The sequence below is a fragment of the Phascolarctos cinereus genome, unplaced genomic scaffold (assembly GCF_003287225.1).
Source record: "Phascolarctos cinereus isolate Bilbo 61053 unplaced genomic scaffold, phaCin_HiC Scaffold_4;HRSCAF=312, whole genome shotgun sequence".
In the NCBI taxonomy this organism is placed as follows: domain Eukaryota; kingdom Metazoa; phylum Chordata; class Mammalia; order Diprotodontia; family Phascolarctidae; genus Phascolarctos; species Phascolarctos cinereus.
In genome coordinates, this window is record NW_027555847.1 from 719,241,861 (window position 1) to 719,268,067 (window position 26,207).

General features: G+C 56.2%; 1 protein-coding gene across 2 annotated transcripts; it reads right to left on the reverse strand.

Moving 5' to 3' along the window:
• Positions 1-12,468: 12,468 nt before the first annotated feature.
• Positions 12,469-24,680, reverse strand: PES1 (pescadillo ribosomal biogenesis factor 1). 2 transcript variants are annotated; one of them, XM_020996569.2, is made up of 15 exons: positions 24,349-24,678; positions 22,873-22,952; positions 21,504-21,657; positions 18,969-19,078; positions 18,225-18,396; positions 17,663-17,752; positions 16,545-16,661; positions 16,270-16,347; positions 15,896-15,985; positions 15,483-15,613; positions 14,942-15,067; positions 14,655-14,839; positions 14,188-14,348; positions 13,240-13,395; positions 12,469-12,977 (listed from the first exon to the last, which is right to left on the reverse strand). In XM_020996569.2, the coding sequence occupies exons 1-15, from the start codon at positions 24,370-24,372 to the stop codon at positions 12,891-12,893; spliced, it is 1,761 nt and encodes a 586-aa protein (XP_020852228.1). In that variant the 5' UTR covers positions 24,373-24,678; the 3' UTR covers positions 12,469-12,890. The 2 variants fall into 2 exon arrangements, with proteins under 2 accessions (XP_020852228.1, XP_078010542.1); XM_078154416.1 differs by lacking the exons at positions 12,469-12,977; positions 13,240-13,395; positions 14,188-14,348 and adding an exon at positions 14,437-14,570 and having other exon boundaries at positions 24,349-24,680.
• Positions 24,681-26,207: the final 1,527 nt, after the last annotated feature.

Sequence of the window (26,207 nt, forward strand, 5' to 3'; positions counted from 1 at the left end):
CCTCGGTTTCTCATGCATAAAATGGAGGAGATGGATCCGACAAGCTTTGAGGTCCCTGCCAGCTCTGAAAGTGTGAAATCTGTCATCTCCAGGGCAGAATTCTCTTCCAACTCGCTCCTCCTCCCCATTCACACAGCCTAGTCCTGCACCTCCCCTCTCTCCTGCCTCCAGCCTCCTCATTCCGATCCATGCTTTAAGCAGCTGCCCAAGCTACTTCTGAAAGACATTGACTCCACCGTATCACTCCGCTGCCCAAAAATCCTCCATGGCTCTCTATTGCCTACAGGACTTAAAAAAAAAAAAAGGCTCCTGGCCCCTAATACAGTCTACAAGTGCTGCCACTTTATCTTTCTGAAACACTGCCTTCAGATTCTTAATGTGATGTTAAAAGAAGGAGAGCTGGCAGGGAATCCGCCTGTCACACTCAGCCGCTGAATCTGACTTTGTGCATGGACTTTGTTTGGGCTCCCACCTGGAGGGCCAGCTGATGAGCAGGCCCCACGAAGAGGGAAGAAAGGGAGCCTGTATGCAACTTGTAGGAGAACTGGTCTCTCCCAGAAGAGTGTAAACACCTTGAGGCCAATGTCTTCATTGTCTAGTGCAGTGCCTGACATATAGTAGGCCCTTAATGCTGGTTGACTGACTGATCGATTAGGAAGGAAGAAACAGAGGCTCAGAGAGGGTCACAAGGGGAGGTAGTAAGTGCCAGAGAGTCAAACCCAAGTCCTCCGACTAGCAATCCAGCGTTCTCCACTCTGACATTCTATGAGCACCCTTGGGAACCTGTTCTCCTCGTCTTCCAAGCGGCAGCAGGGAGGGGTGGGTGTGAGGAGGAAGGAGGCCCGTAGACCCCCTTCTCTGCTTTTACAAGGCCAGCCTTTCACTGACATGAAGTGATACAGTGAAGTGAGCAGGACGTTGTACAGGAGAACGGTGCACGCAGTGACAGCCACACTGTGCGATGACTGACTTCGATAGCCTTGGCCCTTCTCAGCAATGCAACGATCTAAAACATCTCCGAAAGACTCATAAGGGAACATGCTGTCCACACCCAGAGAAAGAGCTAGGGAGTCTGAATGCAGATGGAAGCAGACTGTTTGCTCTCCTTTTTCTTGTTTGTTTTTTTTTTTTAATTGCTTCATTCTCGGGGTTCCTCCCGTTAGTTCTAGTCGTTCTTTTCATCATGACTAATGGGAAACTATGCTTAACATGAGTGTATTTGTAGAGCCTATATTGGATTGTATGCCGTCTCCAGGTGGGGGGAGAAATGGGAGGGGAGGAAATTTAAAACTCAAAATCTTATGGAAGTGAGCGTTGAAAACTAAAAATCAATACCTTAAAAATAAAAAAATAGGTTTTAAAAAGGCCAGCCTTTCTCTTAATAGAAGTGTTTCCCAACATACCATATGCTTCCTGCTTTCAGGGCCCCAGGGAGCTAGGTCCAGTTCTAGGAACTGGTAACTAGGAGTCACACCTAGCCCCCTGGGGCTGAGGCAGTAAAGGAGCTCAGTCTCCTGGTCCTCCCAGAAAGACCCCCGCAGGGGGTTCAGGTAAAGGCGCCCCCTGTCGCATCCCTGAAAATGAGGTGGAGCGGGGGCTCAGGCCAGGGGAACCAGAGAGGGACCCCGAGGGAGGCAGGAGCAGACCCAGGGCCCAAGGAATTCAAGTGGAAGAGGGGACGAGGACCCATGGCCTGGGAACTAGGAGACCTGGGCTTCCAAGTAGGAAAATGAGGTGATTAGAGCAGATGATTTCCAAGGCCTCCTCTGACATTATATGTTCAGAGGTCACTTTTACCTCTGACATCCCTTATTCTGAGGCCCCTCCCAGTCCTGACAACCCCTGTTCTAAGGCCCCTCCCAGCTCTGACAGTCCCTGTTCTAAGGGCCCTCCCAGCTCTGACAGTCCCTGTTCTAAGGGCCCTCCCAGCTCTGACAGTCCCTGTTCTAAGGCCCCTCCCAGCTCTGACAGTCCGTGTTCTAAGGGCCCTCCCAGCTCTGACAGTCCCTGTTCTAAGGGCCCTCCCAGCTCTGACAGTCCCTGTTCTAAGGGCCCTCCCAGCTCTGACAGTCCGTGTTCTAAGGGCCCTCCCATCCCTGACATCCCCTGTTCTCAGCCCTTTCCCAGTTCAGACATTCTTTTCTAAGGTTCCTTGAAGCTCTCACATTCTGTGCTCTCAGTTTCCTTCTGGTGCTGACATTCTGTGTCCTGTGTTCTAAGATCACCCAGAGCTCTGACCTTCTAGAGCCCAAAGTTCAAGGTCCCTCCAGTTCTAACCTTTTGCTTTCTTAGAATATCACGAGTTCCAGCATTTTCTCTGTCTCCTTCCACACCAGACCTTCTAGGACCCAGGAGCACAGTCCATCCCTCCCCACCCCCACTGGCTGCTGCTTCTCCGCCCTGCATGGATGGATGCCTCGGGCACCTGCCACAGAGGAAGCCCAGAATCCAGCGGGCAAGGGAGAGATCTGGTGTCAGGCTCCCCACTGGGGTGGTGTCGGTTACATCCTTGAACTGCCCCAGGAGGGGGGGGGGGCAGCAGGAGGAGCTGAGTCAGGAGACCAGGATTCCAATACCTTGATAACCATTAACTTGTGACCTTCCCTCAGTCATTGTCAAGACATCGATCTGAGAGAAAGTGATTTTCTTCTCTTTTTATCCCAAGTGTGTCCTCAGGACCACATGAGACAGCCTGGGAATGCGCTTTGGATAAGGCCGGAGGGGTGAGGAAGAGGGGGAGGTGCAAACCGTGCAGGCACACCAAGGGGATGGGAGTCCTCAATGTGTGACCCTCCTCACCGGCCCCCATCGACAGATTCCAAGAGAAATAGGGACTCACTTGGGCCAAAGGATTCCTCCTCTGGCTGACCATCCGTATGGTCATCTGGGCCACAGACTCCTCCAGAGTCCCTTGCAGTTATGACGCCTTGTCTGGGCCTATAGACCACTCTCTGCTCCCTACCACACACACACACACACACACACACACACACCCATAACCACTGTACATATAGCCCCAATTCAAGGAGAGAGGAGAAAACCCTCCCTTGACCCCCTATCGGATCACAAGCTTCCCACCTGTGCTGATCTCATTCCCTGTACTCCGAGCCCTGCCTACATGCACCCTCCCAGAGGATGGAGGCTTCCAACAGGGAAGGGAGCCCGAGGCATCCTTCCCTTCTCCCCAGGTCTTTGGCCTAGCCCAACGCCTTACCCCATTCCGGGATCCCTGTTCAGATAAAAACTTTATCTTCAGCCAGAGGAACTAGGCTCCAGTCCTCCCTGCTGAGGCTTGCTACCTGTGATCCCTTGGGCAAATCATTTCAGGTGAAGGGCCTCAGTTTCCTTTTCTGTAAAAGGTGGACCCGCTGGGATGCTATTCCCTTCTCAGGTGCTCCTGGGCACATGGAGGAGGGACGTGATGCCGAGAGCCTGCTACGGCTGGGTCCCCAGGCCCCCTTCAAAGTGCCAGCACGCCCGTGAGGCAGACTTTTGTTGATTCTGTCCCAAGCCGGATTAATCATTAACATAACTTGCCTTACCAGCCCCCGAGGCTCAGGAGCTTTATTTCTTCAGATAGATTCCAGGGAGGGGGAAAAGGGAAAAGGAGGTAGTTCTCAAAGGCTGCCCCCAGCCCTCAGCCCACATAGGGTCCTCCTGAGCCCCTGAGGAGGCTGTGGGAATAGATGCGGGTCTTCAGGCACACAACCCCCACTGCCTTCCTCACACCCGCGTTTCTTTCTTTTCTCCCTTCTTCTGACATCTCCAGCAGGAGGATCTCAAAGCATATTTACTCCTCTCATTCCCCTCATCAGTATAGCTTTTTTAGCTGAGCAGAGGGAGTTTTGTCATCACCATTTGAGCAAGGGGGAAACTGAGGCAGGCAGAGGGCCTCTTGTGGGATCCTGCAGGCTGCCAGCAGAAGTCACAGAAAGTGCAGCATGCCCATGCTGGATGTGGGGCCAGAAGACTTCTGTGTCCTGCCTGCGTGACCTGGGCTGAGTCCCTTTCCCTCTCTGGTTTGCAGTTTGCTGAGTTGTAAAGGGAACGCTGGATTCATTCTGGCACTAGAGCCAGGATCTTCTAAACCACCATTAATTAGGGTGCCCCAGCCCAACAGGGAGTTCCCCTGATCCCACCAGCCTGCCAGGACTTAGGTACATACCTTTCTCTCCTGAGTTCCCCTGGGTAGGTCCCTGGTGGCGCCTCCGTGTCCTTTCCAGGGCCCTGGGGGCTCCCCACACCTGTCCAGCACTGGTCTGGGGACACTGCTCTGTCCTGCCCCTGCATGGACACTTGGGCCCCCAGGCCCCGATCACTGGCCCTCCTGGGCCAACCCCCCCAATGCCTGTGCCCACAAGTCCTCCTGTGCGGTACCGGTGCAGGGCCAGGTTTCCTGCCTGGTCCCACCCTCCCTGCCTGGCTCCCTTAGCCAATGACAAGGCCCAGCCCCCGGCCCCTGGCTCCCTCCCCTCCCACTCCTGGGAACTGCAGGGGCCAGGCGGGAGGCACAGAGAAACCATTCACCTCTGGGCCGGGGCTGGAGGGTCCCCAAACAACAGGCCCATTTGTCTCCCAGCTGCGGCTGCCCCAGCAACAGGGCCATTGTCTGCGCAGGACTCCGCCTGCTCCAGGCCCCCGGAATCTGGAGCCAGCCAGGATGAGCCCCCAAAGCATCCCTTGTGAAAGGGAGGGCTTCTTAGGGCCGCCCAGCCCAGCTCCTGGGGCAGCTGGCCAGGGTGGTGCATAGGGCAAAGAGAGGCTGGGAATTGGGCCGCTGGACTTCAAGGTCAGCCTTGCCCCAATTCACTGTGTGACTCTGGCTGAGCTTCCTCCCCTCACTGGGTCTCAGTCTCCTCAGTGGTTGAATGAAGGGGAGAGCCTGGATGATTTCCAAGGCCTCTCTCCCCACTTCATAGCCCGTTCATGGCACAGGCTGCTTGGGAATGAGGAATAAAGATTCCGGCTAACATGACCCCAGGATCCTACTGACCTTCCCCATCAGTTTGACAGGCCTGCCTCATTTGGGATTCCAGGGCTGAGGATCGGCCCCGTGGCCCACAAAGGACTTAAGCTACAGGGTGGGCTTCCAGGGCATTAAATGCCACCCCTCGCCCCTAAGACCAACCCTGATCTCAGCCCCGTCCAATTACCTCCTTTGTTTCCTTCATTCCCCAGAGACGGGCATGACACGGAAGACCCTGTGAGCAGCAACCCCCCCTTCCCCTAGACTCCACCCCTCGAGGCCCAGCTACTTGTCTGTAGAATGGGGCTATTGTGTGACCATCAAACCTCTGCCTGGGACTCAAGAGCCTCAGCCCACTGGTCTCCAAGGAGGAGAGGGCCGAACCCGGCACTGAGGGCCCCAGACGTCCCCAGCTGCCCTTCCTCCTTCCAAAGACAGTGAGGGGCTGGCGGGGTGGCCGTGCCTTAAAGCAGGGGCAACGCCGCCATCCTGCCTTCGGTGCCAGCCCTCCGCCCCCAGGCATCTCATGGCCCAGCCCAGAAGACAGAGGGTCCCCAGCAAGGAAGAAAGCTTGCCCCGGATTACAAGGAGCGCCAGGGCAGCTGCGGACTGGCACAAAAGCCCCTGCCTTGGGCCACGTCAGAGAGCAGACGCCCCCGGCATAGCTGAGCCATTCTGGAATGGGGAAAATTCAGGGTCAGCACCGGCGAAGAAGGCCGGGGGCGGGGCTCTTCTCCTTCCGATAGGCTTGCGGGCCGGCCCTCGTGGTTCTGGGGTGGCCGCAGGGTCAGAGGGCTGTAGGGAACTGCGAGGAAGGAGGCCAGAGTCACAGTCCTGGGTACCCCTCGCGTGAGTGACTTCATTCATTCTGCCCTGCAGGCGGAGAGGTGGAGTTGTCCTTACCCTGAAGTTGTGACGGGGACAGGGGAAAGGTGGGGGGTGGAAGCCTCTAAACTGCTCAGTCCTCTGGCAGGAAAGACGGCTCGGATCACGTTTGGGGGCCAGAATGACCTGTGATTCCGCTAAGGTCCAGGGCATCCCAGGCGGATGGATGGAAGGGCCGCCCTCGTTCCTATCCTCCAAGACCTCATCAGGCTACCCCATCCCATCCATATATGTGCTCTCCCTCCTAGACTGGGGGCTCCTTTGGAGCAGGGACCATCTTGGTTTCGATTTGTTCAGGCAAAACTTAGCACAATGCTTTGCACACAGTAAGCACTTAATAATTGTTCGGTCCTCTGCCCAAAAGTCATTCTCACCCTCGACCCTGTCTCATGATGACACCACCAATTTAGGACTCCTATGTGAAGGGCTAGAGGGCTCCTCAAAGACCACCTAGTCTGATCCCTTAATTTTACACATGCCTGTTTTGCAGATGAAGCAGCTGAGGCAGAGAGGTTAAGTGACTTACCCAGGGTCACAAAGCTAGTAAGTATCTGAGACAGGATTTGAATTCAGGCCTTCCTGACGCCAAGCTAAACTTGTCCAGAGCCATTACAGAGGGTGTCTGAGGCAGGATTGGAACTCTCACGCCAAGGCTGTACCAATTTTGTCCATAGAGTTCTCCCAAGGAAATCCTTCTCCAGCATGGGTAGGTCAGAGAACCTTGGGTCATAATGTCATAGGAGACCCAAACTGAGGTCTCCACTGGGTCACTGCCTGTTGGCTTCCTCTGTCAAATGGGGCGTGTAATCTCTGCCAGACCTTTGAGGGGAACCAGAATCAGGCACGGCTTAAGCTCCTATTACGTGCTAATGTGATAATGTGATTAATTAATGTGAATGTAGTGGGATAAACCCTGGGCCTAGCGACACAGAGAGAGGCAATCCATAAACCTTCCCTCAAGGCGATTCTATTAGGAAAGACCTCACTCCCCAGGGAGGCCAATTAGAAGGCTACCGTCATTGTCCCCTTCTTTTTGTGTGAGTTTTCTTCCACAAAATGACTACCACGGACGTGTTTTACATGATTGCACCTGCGTAACCTAGATCGTGTTGCTTACCGTCCAGGACAGGCGAGACAGGACAGAGGGAGGGAGAGAATTTGAACTCAAAACTTAAAAAAACAGTGAATGTTAAAAATTGTTTTTACATGCAATTGTGGAAAAAGTAAGATTTATTTTTAAAAGGCTATTGCAATAGTCCAGAAGTGAGGTGATGAGGGCCTGCCACCACGGTGTCAGCTGCCTTAAAGAAGAAAAGTTACATAGAGGAGAGATGCGAAGGTAGATGTGATACGGCTTGGCCGCAGATCCTCGCCAAGAGATGCTGGCTGGCTTTCTCCACCGGGCTGCTGCCCGCTAATGGCTTTATTAAGGAGAGGAAGACAGTGAGATAAGACCAGGTAGGCTAAGCTTAACTGCTATGGGCCTCAGTTTCCTCATCTGTAAAAAGGGGACGCTATTATTTGTAGGTCCTACCTTTCAAGGGTGTCGTGGGGATCACAGAGGCAGTGTACTTTTGCAAGCCCTGAAGCACTGTTACCTCTTACAACTATGATGACCGCATTCTTCCCATCTCACTTTCAGTGGCTTCCAGAGAGGACATTGTGGGATAAGTCGCCATCCGGCTATATCATTCTTTCCTATTTAAGGTTCCAAGGGTGGTTAAATGGTAGAGAAAATCCCTGCTATTGTTTTTGGGTTTGGTTTGGTGTAACCGAATAAGAGGATTGAGATGTAAGCTCATCCTTCACACACCTCTAGCAGCAGACCGGAGCACGGGGATGTCCTGCTAACCACGTGGTTTTGATGTCTTCCATAGACCTCCATGACTTGAAGGCTGGCCATCGAACCTAGTTTGGAGTATTCCACAGGGCGCCATCGATTTTAAATGCTGCTCTTAAATGTTTATGGATCAGTGTTATCATTTTTTTCCAGTTGTGCCCAGCTCTCTGCAGTGTTATTTTTTTTTTCTTGGAACAGATACTGGAGTAGTCTGCCGCTTCCTTCTTCAGCTCATTTTACAGATGAGGAAACTGAGGCAAACAGGGTGAAGGGACTTACCCAGGGTCAGACAGCTAGGAAGTATCTGAGGCTAGATTGAATTTAGGGCTTGCCGATTCCAGGACCCATGCTCTACTCACTATGGCGCCACCTAGCCGCCCCTCCGTGTTATTACACTAGCTCTATGACCCCACACGTGTCACTAATCTCTCTAGCCTTGAGCTTCCCCTCTGTAAAGTGGGGATAGCAGAACCTACCCCTAAGGGTTGCCACGAGGTTCAGATGAGATAGTATCTGTCAATAGCTTTGCAAACATTGGCCGTTGGTGGTTGGCGTTCCAAAATGACCTCACCACGTCTCGGTCAAGGCCCAGTGTGTCCAACCGTGGCTGATCAGACAATACGGGCTGGGAAGGCGCTACCACAGGCTGGGCTCATGAACATTCGGAGCGGAGATGCCTCTGCATCGCGCATCTCACGTTTCTTCGTAATGCAAACATTGCAGTGCTTTATTACAATTACATGATATTATAATCATCTGGATACTATTGGACGTCTTAGAACACGTCTCTGGCTCGCCGTCATGCCTCTCGATTGCAATGTTCTGCAGACCATTTATCACACAGGTAGCTAAAGTGAATGGTTGTTCTGTAGCTGCTAAGAAACATTAGGATACGAGCTCATCCTGCCTCAGATAAAGGATTACGACTGGGTGAAGGGATTCTGGAGGTCAGGCTCCACAAGGTGGATCATTTGTGGACAGTGGCAAAATCAAGGATGCGGCTGTCTCTGGGTGTAGCTAAGACGGAGGGACTGAAGAGTCAGGGGGCTGGAGAGATGGGCGAGGGTTCACCAGCAGAGAGTGCAGTCCGTGTGGAGATGGGCAGCCCCCGTCTAGACTCTCCTCAAATCCCATCTCCTGTTCTCTCCTCCCCACTCCACCACCACCCACTCCAGAGCGCTGCTCAGACCCCGGCCCCTGCCCACCTTTGCAATCTTTTTACTCCCCTCCCCTCAACCCCCAATCCAGCTTTTTTTTTTTTTTGGCAGTTTCTTCCTTCAATGTGAGATGCTATCTCCCTACCAGCTGTTCCCTGTACCTGGAATCCCTCCTGGCTTCTCCCACTCTGTTCCCCAGGCTACTATCAGGGCTCAGCTCAAATCTCACCTGGAGGCCTTTCCCTGCTCTGCTAGCTGTTAATGCCTTCCCCTCTCAGAATGTCATAAGAATAATAAGAGTAAACATTTATATCAGGTTTACCATGTGCCTGGCACTGTGCTAAGCACTTTACAATTGTCATCTCATTTAATCCTCGCAACAACCCTGGGAGGGAGGGGCTATTCATATCCCCATTTTACAGAGGAGGAAACTGAGGCAGGGGCAGTGTGTCTTGTCCAGGCTCGCCCAGACAGATGTGAACTCGGGTCTTCCTGTCTCCAGGCCCAGGGCTCTATCCACTGCACCACCTAGCTGCCCCCATTTTTTAATCTGCGTTGTAGCAATCTCCTACAAACCCACTTCTTTCCCTCGTTAGAATGTAAGCTCCTTGAGGGCAGGGACTGCTTTTGTTTTCACGCCCGGCTGACTGATGACTATTCACACCCACAACCCGCTGGTCCTAGACAGAGGGTCCGAATACTCTTGAATCTCCCCTTCTACTCCTGGACTCCCCCTCTGCCATCATCATTTCTTCCTTCGATGTTCACACTGTTGAAATTTTCCACCAGATCCCAACGCCCATGACTGTAGAACACAGCCGTCGTTCTCCCTCCTCTGCCAATGAGCTCAGCACCTTGCTTCCCGTCTTCCTCTCTTGGAGCCCCCATAGGGGGTGGGGAACCTTCAACGTCCCCTGGGGAATGGCAGCCTGATTAGCTCCTGCGGGTCCCCGGTCACAGCTGCTGAAGTCCCAGACCACTCACCTCCTCGGTGCTGTCAAATGCTTAAAACACTAGGACTTGATGGGTGGAGATGCCGTGGAAGAGGCATCACCATCACTTTGCTGCTGGCCCCTAAGCACCAGGGGACCTTCGCCTCTGACTCTGCCAGGACCTTCCACACGTTGTCCCCCACACAAGAATGCGGGCAGGGGCTGTCCGTTCCTATTGACGTATCACTGGCTCTTAGCCCAGAGGAAGAGCTTACCAAACGCCTCACTCGTTCCCATACTCCACAGGCGTGCTCCCTCCAAATCCTAACCTCCCAATTCCTCAGCGTCATAGGTCTCGTGACCGGTTTTGTTCCCCATCAGCCGCCCACAGGAATGGCCCTGCCTTGGATCTCACCGCTTCCATCAGTCAGCATCACCGACGTCCCTCAGCCTGACCATAACCTCCTGCCCCCCCCAGCCTCATCCCTCCCAGACCTACTCCTCGTCCTCACCTCGACCCTCAATCCCTCTGTGCCTCAATCCTTTTCTTTCTTCTCTTCCAAACGCCGCCCTAGCGTTAGCTGAGTCTGCCCACACTCCCGTGCTCACCACCAATCTCAGCCCTTCACCAAACTTCAGCCCTGGATTATGCCCATCAAGAGTGACCTGTCCAGCCCCCATCCCCGATTTTCAGTCTCACATCACCAATTGGATGTTAAACAACTCAGTATGTCCAAAACAGGGCTTTTTATCTTTATTCAGCTGCGTCTGGTGACCCCATTCGGGGTTTTCTTGGCAGGGACGCTGGAGTGCTTTGCCATTTCCTTCTCTAGTTCATTTTACAGATGAGGAAATTGAGGCAAACAGGGTGAAGTGACTTGCCCAAGGTCAAACAGCTAGTGTCTGAGGCCGGATTTGGACTCAGGAAGAGCAGTCTTCCAGGACCGAGGCTCTATCTACGCACTATGGCACCACCTAGCGGCCTCATCTTCCCCATCCCAAACCCTCCATTTTCCAGAATTCTCTATTTCTGTCAAAGCAGCCATCACCTTTCCAGTCTCCCAAGTGGCATTACCCTCGACTTGACTTCTCACTCTCTCGCGTCCACTGATACCTCATCGGTGGAAGCCAAACCTTGCCACTGCCACCTTCACATCCAACCTCTTCCCAATCCTCATGCAGCTGCTTCCAGGATAATGCTATCTCCTCTCCCTGGCACTCCCGGCCCATCATCCCCTTCCTGCCTGCTGCAGTCTGGCAACATGATGCCACCCGCTTCCCTTACTCCATCTTTTGCCCACACCTCCTGGGCCTTTCCCCAAGCCCCATTCTCCCTGTCCCACAAAGCCTTTCCCGAGGCCGACTGTTGGGGGCCCTCTGCCCTGACTACCTCATATTTATTCTGCAGACTTTTGGATGCATACGGTATATCCCCAGCACCTAACTCAGAGCAGCCGCTTAATGCTTGTGGGGACCGCGCTGCCTTCCTCTGCAGGCTCCATGCAGGGTGATGGAGCAGAGGGAATCTGATAGTGGGATGACTGACTGCAGAACAAAGGAAGACACACAAGACACCAGTGCCAAGGTGAACCGATCCTCCTGCCAACGTCTGCCTCCTGCGGGAGGAAGTGAGGCCTGAGCTGGGAAGGGACTGGGCTCTGCGGCGGCCTCTGTCTTCTCAGGTTCCAAACCGCATCTCTCCACCAGTCCTCTCCTCTTGGGCCCCACCTGCACCAGGCCTGCTACTCCGAGCGCCTCCTAACCAGCTCCACTCCCACCCCCATCTGGGCCAAGTCCCTTCCCAGGCCTCAGCTTCCTCCCCTGGACCCCGGGGGTCCCCTCCGGCTCGGGTCTCAGAGGCCAGGCTATTCCTGTCAGTCCTTCCTTCACACAGCTTCCAGGAGAATCTCTACAGCAGAGCAGGCTTCCCCCAGTCTTTGCCCTTGCCTGGCTTCCTCTGCTAGGGCCTTCTGTTTACTTGCTCGCAGGCCGGCTTTGGGCAAATCCCTCTGCAAAGCTGCCCGCAGGCACATGGCCCAAAGGATTCAACGTAGAGGACGTCACACAGGCCTGCACAATGTGCTGCCCGGCACCATCGGTGGGCTAGGGCCCTACACAAACACTCCAACCTTCAGCCCTGAGGCTGGGGACAGCTTCCTCGGTCTACAGCTCTGCGGGGCCCATTCCTTCCTCACCCCTCACTTAGCTCAACAGGCAGCTCTCGCCGGGAAACCTTCCCTGCCCCCGCTACCTCCTCACCCCACCTCCCATTATACTTCTCGGGATACCTGTATCCTTCCCACAGCTCAGCATCAGCTCCTTGGACTGCAAGCACCTAGAGGCCACCAGAGGGAACCACAGTGCAGAGCCCAGGGCCTAGAGTCAGGAAGCCCCGAGTTCAAATCCTGCCTCAGACACTGACTAGCTAGGTGATCCTGGGCAAGTTGCTTCCCCTCTGCTTGACTCAGTTTCCTCATCTGTAAAATATCATGAGGAAATCTTTGTAAAGCGGATGGCACAGAGTAGGTGCTTTAATCATGTTAGCTCCATGGGGGCAAGGATGGAACCTTGTATGTCCCAGCATTCCAAGACTGCCTGGCCAGGAAGCAACGTCACTCAGCATGCTGCGGAGGCCCCTCGGGGTCCTCTCCAGAAGCAGGAAGGCTCCAGGGTAGAAGGCGCAGCGGCTGCGTCAGTCCACAAATTTATTTGGAAACATTTTCCCCAGATATAAAGTAAGCACTGGCGAGTCCTATCTGTACAGATGGCAGAAGGCAGGGAGGCCTGGAGACTTAGGCTGTGTCCAGGGCAGGCCCACACACACATGGACGGCCACCCTACCGGTGGCCTCCTCGGGGCCCCTGGGCCTTCCATCTGCCTGCCTCGGCTACGAGGCGCAGCCGGGATCCTCCCCACCGAAGTCCATGTCTGGGAACACGGATGGGGCACCAGCAAAGGCTGAGAGCCTGGCAGGGCCCAGCACTGGGGGAGGGATCCCCTGGGAAGCCCCGGCCAGAGAGTCCAAGGCTGAGCACTAGGAGAGAAGTCCCTGGGCAGGGTCGGGCCCAGAAGCAGCAGTGTTCCAGGGCAGGGTCTCAGGCAGGGCGGGCTCAGGCCTGAGCCGCCTTCTTCTTCTTCTTCTTCTCGGCCTTCATGGCCTCATCGTGGGCCTTTCTCTTCTGGGCCAGTTTGTTTGCCTGAGAGAGAGAAAGGTTCATGTATACTGCAGACTCAGTCTTAGAACAGGGGATGTCAGAACTGGGAGGGCCCTGAGGACAGGGGATGGCAGGGCTGGGAGGGGCCTCAAAGATCACTTAATTCAAACCCCTCATTCTAGTCATTTGTACTTCACAAAACTGCTATTTCCATAAAAAAGAGATTTTCCTTTTGAAAAGACCCAAGAAATCAGAGGAGCCAGGAGCAGGCTTCCAGGTGGGGTGGGGGTCAGGGCCAGCTCACCTCACGCACTTTCCGCCGCTTGCCATACATGATCTTGTCATAGAGGTACTTCTCCCTCTTCCTCATGGTCATGATGGCCAGCCTTTTGGCCTCATTCTCCTCCTCCTGGGGCAGCTGGCGCCTCCTGTCCAAGGCACCCACGGTCACCTGTGGCTTCTGGGGAGAGCAAAGCATCTCAGTGACCTCCGCCCACAGGATGAGGGAGGAGTGGAGAACGAAGGAGCCACGCCAGGCGCTGGGCTAAGCCCTCTTCTGATTCTCACAACCCTGCAGGGCAGGGGCTGCTATCATGCCCATTTTACATGGGAGGAAACTGAGGCAAAAAGCATTAAGAGACATCCCCAGGGCCACCCAACTGGTCATCAAAGCAATGGCTCCATCTGTCTACGAGGAGGAGCCTGGACTCCCTGGATGAGGGTGGGGGTGGCCAGTGTCCAGGGAGGCATTCTTTTTTTTTTTTTTTTGGCCAGGCAATGGGGTTAAGTGACTTGCCCAGAGTCAAACAGCTAGTAAGTGTCATGTGTCTGAGGCCAGATTTGAACTCGGGGTCCTCCTGACTCCAGGGCCAGTGCTCTTCCCACTGTGCCACCCAGATGCCCCCAGGGAGACATCCTTGCCCCACTCTCTGTTGCCTCTGATGCACGCAACCCCACGGCAGGGTCTCTCATGGCCGTTTTAAAGCCAAGGAGTCAGAGGTCTTCACTCCAGGTTACATGAGGAGTCAGCGGCAGACACAGCATCTAATCCCAGGCCCCCTGACCCCAAGGCCAGCGGGCCCCAGAAGCTGCCACCAGCAGCAAGGCCGGGCCATGAGAACAGCAGCTCACTCCTCCAGCCTGCTGCAGCACAGCTGGGTCTCCCCAAGGCAGTGGGAGGTGCCCGAGGTGCCCTCGAGATGCTTCCACCCCAGCACGGTGGAAGCTGCCCAAGGAGGGCGGGCACCAGTACCTTTCCCTGAGTCCTCTGCTCTTCCATCACCTTCAGCTTGGCCTCATCTTCCTTCTCCGAACCTTCCTCCTCCTCCTCCTCTTCCTCACCACCTTCTCCCTCGTCCTCCTCACCTTCCTCTTCAGATTCCTCCTCCTCATCCTCTGACTCAGTCGCATTTCCTACAGGAAACACATCACAACGTGCTGCAGCAGGGCCCTGACCCCAGGCTCCCTGCTCTCCCCCCACCCACCCCAGGATAGCCCCACTTTACCCCCCAGCACTGCCCCTCTACCCCTTCACCAGGGGGTTCCTGCCACCTTTGGAGGAAAGTCAAGTCCCCTCACTTCACCAGATCACCACCTGATCCAAACCTTTCATCTTACAGACAGGCAAACTGAGGCCTAGAGAAAGAAAGTGGCTTGTGCGACCCACGGTCACAGCCTCCCCTCCCACGTGCTGCCAGGGGATGGGGACGGGTGAGTTACCTGGGGTCTCACCCCGCTGCAGGGCCAGCAGCTTCAGCTTCTCGGGGGGCACGTAGTCCCCTTCCTTCTCGGTCACAAAAGGGGAGAGGTGCGGGGGCAGAAGCACCCCAGGGAAGTAGTCTGCCACCGGCAGCCGGAGTCGGGCGTTGACTGAGTCAAACACCCACTGGGGCTGGACGTAGCACCTGGAAGGGGCAGGAAAGACGAGGGCTTGGGCTGGTCCAGGCTGGGGCGAGGGCAGGAGGGAGGCGAGGGTCCGACAAGGCCAGAGGACGGTGAGGACTCACCTGCCAATGACGGGGGCGAGCTGCATGGGCCGGTCCACGATCTGATGGGTGATGGAAGGTTCCTTCTCATCATATGTGGCCCCGATGCACAGAGATCTGTCCCAGGACACTTCCCCCCCGAAGCTCCTGCGCAGGGAGGGGAGGGGGCTGGATGAGGCGGATGCCAGGGGGAGGAGCACCGACTAGGGGACACCAGGACGCAGAGAACGGGTGCCGCAGAGGGTCTAACAACTGGACCTCCAAACACGACACGCTCTACGAACAGCATTTCCATTATGTTCCTAAGTCTGGGTGATCCACAGAACAGCAGGGGCAGAGGCGGGGGCGGGCTCCTGCCTGAGGCCTGCCCCCAACGGGTAGTGTGCACAAGAGTAGGCGCCTTCTGGTGGCCTCCCACGTCACACACACAGACACACGTACACACAGTCACACACACACATGTACAACACTCACATATACAGACACACAAAAGCAGTCACACACAAACATACAACACTCACTCACACAGATACACAAATGCACCGTCACTGATGACACTGACCTGATGATGAAGGCCAAGGCCTCCCGAGGGACCTCCCTGTTGAGGAAGAACTTCAGCCCCTCAAACAGTCTCTTGTGCCTCTCCTGGGCCTCCCGCTCCTTCCTCAGAACCTGCTCCTGCTCCACGTTCTCCTGCAGACACAGGAAGGACGAGGCCGCTGAGGCCCAGCTGTCCCCAGGGTCTCCGGAGGCAGTGGTCTTGCTACCTCTGGATCCTGAGTCAAGGTGGGCACAGGAGGGATGGGCAACGCGGACACTCCCCCTCTCCAGTAGAGGGGCACTGGCTTTTAGTGGGAAGATTTGGGGCCAAATCACCACTTCATGGTTGTTATCCTAAAGCTGTCACAGCCTCATCTGTAAAATGGAAAGAATCCCCTCCCGTCCTACCTAAACCCAAATAGAGCCCCCTCTTACCCCATCAGCAGGGAATTCGTCCATCTCTGCCTCCTCCTCTGTGACGGGCACCATCACACGAGCCAGGCTTGCACTCAAAGCTGACAGTTTCTGGAGAAAAATAACCGAAGTAACTCAGTAAGACCTGGCCAGATGCCTGAAAGCCAAGAGGAGGAGGGGACGCTAGGCCAGTAAAGCAGGTCACTTTCCCCTCAACCCAGCAGGCTCTACCTCCCCACAGCTTGGGGCACTTGCAGGCTAGAGAAGACAGAAGCCCAGGCTTCAGATAGAGGAAAGGACCTGCCCCTCTGGTGCCAAGGTGCCAGACCCCAGGCCCTCGGGCGCTTGGGCCAGCTGAAACCAATGCTGAGCAGCCATGTGTCCCCAGGCCTCACCTCCAGGGAGCTCTCGGAGTCCATGGCGTAGGCCTCATCGTCCCCATCTCTGGTGTCTTTGTGTTTGGGCTCCTCGAGCTGGAAGACGAGGCCATGGGTGAGAAAAGGAGCAGGACACCTGTGCTCTTCACACCAGGTTAGGCAGGCCCTCACAGTCCCCTGCCCCAGCAAGAGGACCAGGATGAAACACGGTCTGCGTTCCAATGACGTGGATGTCTCGGCCGTGCCAAGGCCTTGCAGCCTGTTTCTGGGCTTCTGCAGGGAAGGCACTTTACCTTGGGGGGATACTGAAGGTTGAGCGTCTGGTAGAGGCGGAAGTTGACGAAGCCCAGGAGAGTGGTGTAGAACTCGGTGAAGGTGGCCATGACTCGGTAGTCCACATCGGTCGGATGCTGGGGGAGCCAAGAGTGAAGGAATATGAACAGGCATAGAGCCAGGAGCCCCAGGCCTACCTCAGCTGGGCCTGGGGAGCACTGTCTTTGGGCACAGGTGGGCATGTGGAACCTCGCCCCCTGGGCCTCTTCCAGGACTGTGGTCCGGGAGAAGGGTGAGCCTGGGGCCCAGGAGAGGGCAGGGTGGTCACACAGGAAGAACAAGGGAGGACACGGGGTCCCCAAACCACTAGCAGGCCCAGCCTGGGCACAGGATGAGAAAGATCTGCTCCCAGTGCAGAGGTCACAGATCCCCTGATGTGGGGATGGGTGGGACAGTGACAGCACCGCAGAGAGGCCATGGATGGGTGGGCTGGGATGGGCTTTAAAGCACAGACCACCACAAACAACAAAGTCCAAGCAGCCTGCCCACCGAGGACCTGAGACAAGGGAAGAGGGGGCAGGGAGAGCTCCGGGGATGAAGGCAGAAAGGGGAGGGACAAGCACAGAATGCGAGGCTGCCAGCAGCTCCACCTGTGGCTCTATCGTCTCCAGCCCCTTTCACCGGCTCCCTATTCAGCGGCCAGAGAAGGCTGCACAAAGGAAGCAGCTGAGCCTCCGAGAGTGTGGGGGAGAGTGTGTCTCCTGCTGTCAGGAAGACAGGCTCCCCCAGGAAACAGAGCCTGGGTCCCCTCCCCCTCCACCCTAGCCCAGCCCCTGCAGGCTGAGGAACACCGCAGGGTGAGAGGGAAGGCCGCACAGGGCTGGGGATGGCAGAGACGGCAGGGCCACTGCCAGCCCACCTCAGTGTTTACAGGTGGATCTGGAGTCTGCTGTGAGGGGAGGGGGAAGACCGAGGCTCTGGCTTCTCCCCTGATGCTGCTCAAAGGGAGGAGTCAGGAAATAGAGAGGAACAGGAGACAAATAATCATCCCCGAGGGACTCGCCCAAGATCAAAAAGAGGACCTGAACCCAGGCCTTCAGCCTCTAATCAGGTGCCCAGCAGGAGCGGACTGACTCACGTTGTGGGAAAAGGCATAGGGAGTGATCCACACGATGGGCTGGCCCAGCACCTCGGCCTGGTAGTAAATCCCTTTGATGGACAGGAAGACCTGCGGGGAAGGGCAGGTAAGGAGATGGGAGCAATGGGGAGAAGGAGGGAGGGAGGGAGCAGTGGTGGGGAAAGGGGAGGAGGGGAGAGGGAGAGAGAACAGGGCTAAGGGAATATGGGCAGTGGGAGGGCGCAGGGCTGGGGGCAGTGGGATGGCACAGGGCTGAGAGGGCAGGGAACAGGGGGCAGTGGGAGGGAGCAGGGCTGGGGGCAGTGGGATGGCACAGGGCTGAGAGGGCAGGGAACAGGAGGCAGTGGGAGGGAGCAGGGCTGGGGGCAGAGGGAGGGCGCAGGGCTGAGAGGGCAGGGAACAGGGGGCAGTGGGAGGGAGTAGGGCTGGGGGCAGTGGGAGGGTGCAGGGCTGAGAGGGCAGAGAACAGGCAGTAGTGGGAGGGTGCAGGGCTGGGGGCAGTGGGAGGGTGCAAGGCCGGGGCAGTGGGGAGGGTGCCCAGCACCGGGGTCTCAGGGCTCACCTTGCGCAGAGCCCGGGAGGCGACAATGTAGTTGAGGAACTCCACGGTGAGCCTCCGGCACAGCTGGATGGTCTGAACATGGCACTTTCCAGTGCGGGGGAAGGTAGAGAACAGAAAACACATGGACAGGGCGTCGTCCAGGTCTCGCAGGGCATCGATGAAGGTGGGATACCTGGGAGCCGCCAGGGCAGGGAGGCGGGAGGAGAGGGATGAGCAGAGCACAGGACCTGGGCCCTGGGCCCTTGTCCCTCGGCCCTCGCCCAGCCAGGCCGGGTCAGGCTGAGGGCAGCGCCCCAGGGAGGGGCCTCTGGGGCATCACCTGACACCTTTGCTTTATGGAAGCGCCAGGCCAGAAAGGGGCACCAAGGGACCAAAACCTTTTGTCTCAGCCAAGGCCACCCAGGTTAAGGATACTCTAACCGACTGTTTCCCCAGGAGGAAAGACCAGGGCAGCTAGGGGGTGCCACAGTGCACAGAGCCCAGCCAGGAGTCGGGAAGACTCATCATCCTGAGTCCAAATCCTGCCTCAGACAGACTGTGTGACCCTGGGAAAGTCACTTCACCCTGGTTGCCTCAGTTTCCTCATCTGTAAAATGAGCCAGAGAAGGAAATAGCAAACCACTCCAATGTCTCTGCCAAGAAAACCCCAAATGGGGTCACCGAGAGTCAGGCACAACTGAACGATAAAGCATGTGCCAGTGCCCAGGCGGGCCTCCTGGGGACAACCGAGGCGGGTGGGCTCACCTCTCCTTGATGATGTGGTCAAGCTTGTAAACGGGCTTGTTGTCCTTGAGCCGCTCCACTGTATTCCACTCACTCTTTCCATAGGCCTTCCGGAGCTTCCTGACAAACACCTGCGAAAGGGGAGACCCAGAGATGCCTTTCACAAAGGCTCCCCAGATGCGGCCCAGCACAAAGGAGGCGGCGGCGACTCCATCCCACGCTGTGCTTTTAGAAAAGGAGGCACGGACTCTGACAGGCTTCTCTCTCACACGGTGCTTCCTTCTTCACACTTTTCTGCTGTTCTGGACTTTTAATTTAAATTTGGGGAGGGGGTAGGCAATGGGGTTAAGTGACTTGCCCAGGGTCACACCACACAGCTAGTAAATATGAAGTGTTTGGTCTGGGGCCGGATCTGAACTCAGGTCCTCCTGACTCCAGGGCCGGTGCTCTATCCACTGTGCCACCTCGCCGCCCCCACGCTGGACTTTTAAAAAGACGACAATGGCTCTCCCTCTGCCTTGGTCTTGTTATCCCCTCCCTTTCCCCACCGCCCCCCCAATTAAAGTGAAAAACATTGAAGCGTGTCACAAGTCGTGTAACGGAGCACCTTGGATGCACCCAGGTCCCGGAAGGCCGCCTCCCGGCTCCTCACCCCCTGGCCGGTTTCCCTCTGCTTCTGGTCAGCCACCCATGACATCCCAAGCCACAAGCTGTTTGGCCATTCCCCAACGGGCAGCCACCCCCTGAGGCCCAATTCTCTACTTCCAGAGACGTTTCTCAGGCTGTCCCAGGTTTCTAATCTCTTCTATCCCCTGATGGGTGCATGCATGTGAGCTCGGGGGAAGGGGGCCTAGAGAAGCTTCCAGCATGCTGGTGGACAAGAATCTTTCTGGCTTAAGGCCTGACGGGGCCACTGTTCGCCTGCACATTTTTACAGGACTTCGGCAAATATCTTGCCAGGACGCAGCAGGCCAGGCCAGCATCACAGCATCTTTAGGGGCTGAAGAAACCTGATTTTACAGCCCCCCTTTTACAGATGGGCAAGAATGAGGTCCAAGGGCATCCACGGGACCCTTAGGAGCATTAGCTTCTCCCCCTGGCCCTGGCATGCTGGCTCACTATCAGAGGAGCAGAAGCTTCTGGAGGGCCCTCCCCCAGGCCTCTGAACCAATGGTGTTAAGTGTCTGCTGATCGCCTGCTCCAGCAGGGACAAACAAGGGGAGACGGGAAGGGAGGGAAAACCAGGGGAAGGACACCTGGAGAGAACATGTTTTGTATCTCTCGGACCCCTACAGCCCCCTCCCCAGTGGGGAAAAGGGTGAGGGGAAAACATTCCCCCTCAATTATTGTAGGCCTTTATACACCCAATGTAGTCATTACATAAGCAAATCAAGTCACATATAACATACTGCTGTGGTCCTGAACAGGGGACCTGAGGGGCTCAGGCATCCTTAAAGGGCCCCAGAATACATATGGGGAGATGTCATGGCTGGGAGGGCCTTAGAACAGGGGATGTCAGAGCTGGGAGGGGCCTCAGAACAGGGGATGTCAGGGCTGGGAGGGGCCTCAGGACAGGGGATGTCGGGGCTGGGAGGGGCCTCAGGGCTGGGAGGGGCCTCAGGACAGGGGATGTCGGGGCTGGGAGGGCCTCAGAACAGGGGATGTCGGGGCTGGGAGGGGCCTCAGAACAGAGGATGTCGGGCTGGGAGGGGCCTCGGGACAGGGGGTGTCAGGGCTGGGAGGGCCTCAGGACAGGGGGTGTCGGGGCTGGGAGGGGCCTCAGAACAGGGGGTGTCAGGGCTGGGAGGGGGTGTCAGAGCAAAGACCCCAGATTAAGAAGGTCTGATCTGGCCCAACTCCTTTCATCTACAGACAGGAAAACTGATGGGATAGGGTGGGGATAGTCACTTGCTCAAGGTTAGAGAGAAGCAAAGGCAGGATTTGCACCTTCCCTCTCTCTGTTTCTCTCATGTATGTGTATATGTGTGTGTGTGTGCGCGTGTGCGTGTGGGTCTGTCTGTCTCCCCCCCCCAACCAGAAAAATCTTCCTAACCCTAAACCCCCATCTTTTACACCTGCAGGAATTCCTGTGAGGAGGGGGCCAGAGCCACCTAGGAGGAAAAGACTGCATTTTACAGAGGAGGAAACTGAGGCTCTATAGATCTAGGTGATTTGTCCAGGAGCTCCTATTTGAGGCAGGATTCGCACCCAGGCTCTCCCATCCCAGAGAACCCCTGGTGGAGAGTACTACCCTACTGTGCCTCCCTATGCCTTCCTGAACCCACACCTCATCTGTCCCATAGACTGAGGAGGGCCATCATCTTCTTTGCCGTGGCCTCTAACCCCCCCTCCCAAGGCAAGCCAAGAAGCATTTACGGAGGGCCAACTCCTGCCAGGCCCTGCGCCAAACCCCAGGGGTTCAAAGAGAGGGAAGAGACAGGCCCTGCCCTGGAGAAGCTTGCGGCTCAGCAGGGGGGACGGCCTCCTCCAGCCAAGCACCATGCAGAGGCAGACACCAGAGCACGCAGCGGGCGCTTAATCCGATGCAAACCTGACCTTGTAGGCCCGGAACTTGTTAACAATGGGCTCATGCAGAAGAAATTTGATGTCCTTGAGCAGGTAAAAGGTCCTGGCAGCCGTGGAGCCCTTGTTCACCTTCTTCTTATGTTTGGGTTCGTGGGGGTAAATGCCCTTCAGGATACACAGGCGTCTGAAACAGAAGCAAACCCACCCAGGGAGATCAGCGCTGGCTCCCCGCGGTGCCCTTGGTCAATCCTCAACACGGGCACGGCTCAGGTACCCTGCCCCCGCCACAGCTGGGCACCATCACAGCCCAGAACGAATCCCAGGTCCGGTCCCAGCTCTCCCGCTCACTAGCCACAGAACTTCCAATCTACAAGGTGGGAATAAGCCAGCCAGCATGGCAGCCAGGAGAGTCAGCCTGGGGGCCAGGAAGGCCTGGGTTCGAGAGCTACCTCTGAACCAGGCAGGGAGTGAGCCCCTGGGCACTCCTCCACCCCAAGTACACAGAAGGCCCCGACCCGCAGCACTGGAGGACAAATAGGGAAAGCACAGGCCCTATGCCAGGGACAAGAATCCTCCCACTCCCTACCTCCCAATGGAGGCCACGAAGATCAACCAGCAGCAGTCCGCTGGACAGATTTCAGCTGGCATCACAATTAAAGAGTCAGGGAAAGGGTCCATTACCCGTGAAACACCATGGAAATGGAGTCATTATTACCAGCAATTCACTGGGATTATGAATGAGACAGAGCTCAGAGCTGGAAGGGACCCTTCGTGAAGCCCCAAAGGGTGGTCAGACTCACAGAGTGTCAGTGCTGCAAGGGGAGCAGGGTGATGGGTGCAAAGACCAAGAGGTTTGAAGCCGGGGGACCTGGGTTCAAATCCAGGCTCACATAATGTAACAACAGCTCTTTTAAAGAAGATTCTGAGGTTCGCAAATTTCTTGACAAATAACATCTCATTTGATCCTTCCCTAGGAGGCAGCTGCTACAATTGTCCCCATTTTACACATGAGGAAACTGAGGCAGTCATCGAGCCACCTCTTCCCTCCTCACCTCAGTTTCCTCATCAGTAGAATGAGGGCCCCTCATGTCCTTTCCAGCCCTGACTGATCCCCTCTTGTCATACAGACGAGCAAGCTGAGGGCCAGGGCCAGAGCCAGAGCTCGGCTAGTCACAAGGGCTCTGGCCTGCAGGCCTCCCCCCCCCCACCCCGAACCACCTCTTGGGAGAAGAAAAGGAGAGCCACCCTAATGCTCATTAGCAGCTGAGAAAGGAGGGGAGATTAAGGAGATGCTTTGGGGTCAACAGTGCATTTCACTCATCCCTGCAACGGTCACTTCCCACTCAAACAGATAGGCCTATCGTCCAGCCTGTAGCCAATGGCCTGGCCCAGTTCTCACCTGAAATCAGCAAGGCTCAGCTGTAGTTTCTTCCTGGCTTTGTTTCTGGTGATGTAGTTGGTTGCAGACCCCCTCTCATACTTTTCGTGTGGGGTAAAAAATAAGATTTTTTTTGTTAGCAACAACTTCTTTCAAAAGAGTATCTTTGGGCGTACTAGCCAACTCTTTGGTACCCAGATCCGTCAGCTGCCCTCCTATCTGTGCTAGGCAAAAGCATCACCCTAGCACAACAGGCCACAGACTCTCAGGGGGCTCCCAGGCCAGCCTGGATCAGCACAAAAATCTCCAAATGTTCTAAGAAAGAGTTCTCCACTTAAAGACAACTAGAGAGGGTGAGGTCCAAATCCCAGCTCTGCTGCTAGTGTGGCTTTAAGCAAGTCTCATCACAACCTGGGCTTGAGTTTCCTCTGTAAAACAGGGGGCTGGACGGTCCTTATGGACCTAGAGTTATGACCTATGAACTTCCCTTCATTACTCCTCTGAGGCCTGGCAAACTGCTCTTCTACACGATGACCATTCTGGAGACCAGCACCAGGCCTGAGAGGCACAAATCCAATCCCATCAATGCAGAGCTGGAGCTCAGCTGAAGTAGTTCGGTTGAAGCCCCACGAAAGGACCTTACCTTGGAGAGCACCTGAATCTACAACCCCCAGGTACAGTAGGCGTTTAAATATCTACTGACGGAATCAACGAGCTAAGGGGACCACAAGATCAGGAATCTGGAACTGGATGGGTTCAAAGAAGCCTCCAAGCCCCAAACCCCTCATTTTACAGGTGAGGAAACTGAGGCTGAGATACCCAAGGTCACAAAGCTAATAAGTATCTGAGGCAGCATTTGAACCTGGATCTTCCAGCCTTTCAAGTCCAGTGCTCTATGCATTAAGGTAGGCTTCCTCTCACGGAAATTAAATGGATACGAAGGTAGCTCACAGTATCGTCAATCTAGAAACCCGAGAGATTGCAAAGTACGTTGATCTCATGAGGAAAAATGAGGAAACTAGGACCACCAACGTTAAGGAACTTGCCCAAAGCCATGAAAGTAACACAAAGCAGGACTGTTATCTGAAACCGGCTTTTTAAATTCCAAGTCTGCTATTTTGGGAACGTCCGGAAGGTCCCGACGGACCCCGCTGGACGACCCCCATGTCCCCCTGAATTCGCGCATCCTTCCTCCGGCCTTGTGTGCTTCTGCCGTCCCCACCTCCGCACCCCGGGGACGTCCATCCTCCGAGAGTCGCCCTTCCTGCCCCCCGCCAGCTGCACCCACACTCTCCCTGACCTCTAGGCAACTCCCCCAAACCCAGCCCTCATCGATCCTCGCCCCCTCCTCGCCACCGTGTCCCCTGCCCCCAGGACCCCCTCCTCCATCCCCCCCACATCCTGACCCTTTCCCTTCTCTGGCCTCTACCCTCTCTCCCCTCAGCTCGGGTCCCCCGTTTCCCCGACACCTCCGCGCTTCCTCCTGCTCCTCCGTACCTTCTTCTTCTCCAAGCCCCCCATGGCTGCCCGTTTTCACGGCTCTGATCGCGGCAAGCACCGTAACGGGGCAGCGGCAGCCACTTCCTGGACACGCGGCCTCGCAGGACCACGTGCTTCCGGGCGCTGAGGGACCCCCCCCCCGCCCCGCCCCCTGCCGTCTCTCGTTGCGCCTGCTCGGTGCTATCCAGGGCTCCGCGGCGTGCTCAGCCAGACGGTCCTTTAGCCCCCAGGAGCCAGGGGGCTGCCGGGTAGTGGGCGCTCCGGGCTCCAGACCCCGGCCCGGGAATCAGAAGCAGCTTCTCAGGCAGCACACAGGAGCTACCCTGAAGGCCGTGGCGGGGGGGGGGGGGGGGGGGAAGGCGCGGGGCATGCTGGGATGCGAGGGGGCGGAAGCAGCGGGGGCGGGCGGCGTGATGCATGCTGGGATGCAAGGGCGCAGAAATAGCGGCGGCAGTGGGTGCTGTGGAGCCTACAAGGAGCCGGAAACGAAGGCGGGAGCGGCGCGGGGCATGCTGGGATGGACAGGGGCGGAAATAGCCCCGACAGTGAGCGGTGCCGGGCCGGAAACGGCGGGAGTGACGCGGCGCATGCTGGGATGCAAGGGGGCGGAAACAGCGGCGGGCAGGTTGTACGCGAAGGATTGTGGGGTGCAGCGTGGCGCCCGCCCCGAGCACGGCTGCTGGGTTCATTTTGAGGGCCGGGGCAGGACTCTGAAAATGGCGCCCTGGGTTCAGGGAGTGGGCCGGGCCTGGAGGTGTGATCGCTGAGCCTGGTCGGGTCCTCGGATTGTGAGAGGAGTTAGCTGTGTGTCGTAGGCGGGAACCTGACTTACCCTCCCTGGGAAATGGGACTGACCAACATTTGTCGCCGTTTATGGCGGGGGCAGGGCGGCACTGAGTTCAGGTTCTGCGTCGGACCTTTGGCTTCCCTGACAGCACTCTGAGACTGGTATTTCATGGACTCCCCCCATCCTCACGCCCTTCTCAGAAGCGTGTCGTCAAGTGCATAAAGTCAACAAGAGGCAGAGGATGCCGGGGGTTCTGACATACACGGATCCATCAAGTTCTCGGACCTGGCCAGCACTGATTAAGCGTCTACTGGGTACCAGGCACTGTGCAGATACTACCCTCATGATGCTCACAACATCCCTGGGAGGGAGGGGCTGTTGTGACCCCCCCACTTTACAGATGAGTTAACGGAGGCAGGCAGTGGGTAAGGGACTTACCCAGGGTCAGCCAGCAGGGCAGCATTTGAACTCGAGGTCTTCCTGAATCCAGGCTCAGCCTCTGCGCACTACGGCGCCCCCTGGCGGCTTCCTACTGTAGAGAGCGAAGAGGAGGCCTCAGCCTGGGTTGTCAGAGGCAGTTTCCTCTCTGAATGAAGTGGCAGGTCCGGTCCTGCTGACCAGGCTCCAGGCACAGTGCTCTGGCTAGCCTCAGTTTCCTCAGCTGTTAAATGAAGGGAGGCGTTTGGGTGACATGACCTCTAAGGTCCATCCTGCCTCCAAATCTTAGGATTTTAGTTAAAACTCAAAAAGCGAATCTGAAAGACCTGAGTCCCAGCCCCATCTCTGACCTGGCAGGCAAGCTTCACTCATCATCCATCATCTCTGCTATTCAGTTTCCTCCTTTATAAAACAGGAACGATGAATATTCACTCTCAAAGGTCTGTTGAGAAGAAAGTGGTTTGTGTGACAGCTAGATGGTAGAGACTTGGAATCAGGAAGACCTGAGTACAAATCCCGCCTCGGACACTAACTGTGACCCAAGGCAAATCACTTAAGCTCATTCAGCCCCAGGTAGGAGGGGGCTAGATTATGGAAGACTTTAAAAACCCAAACTGGATTTTATAGTTGA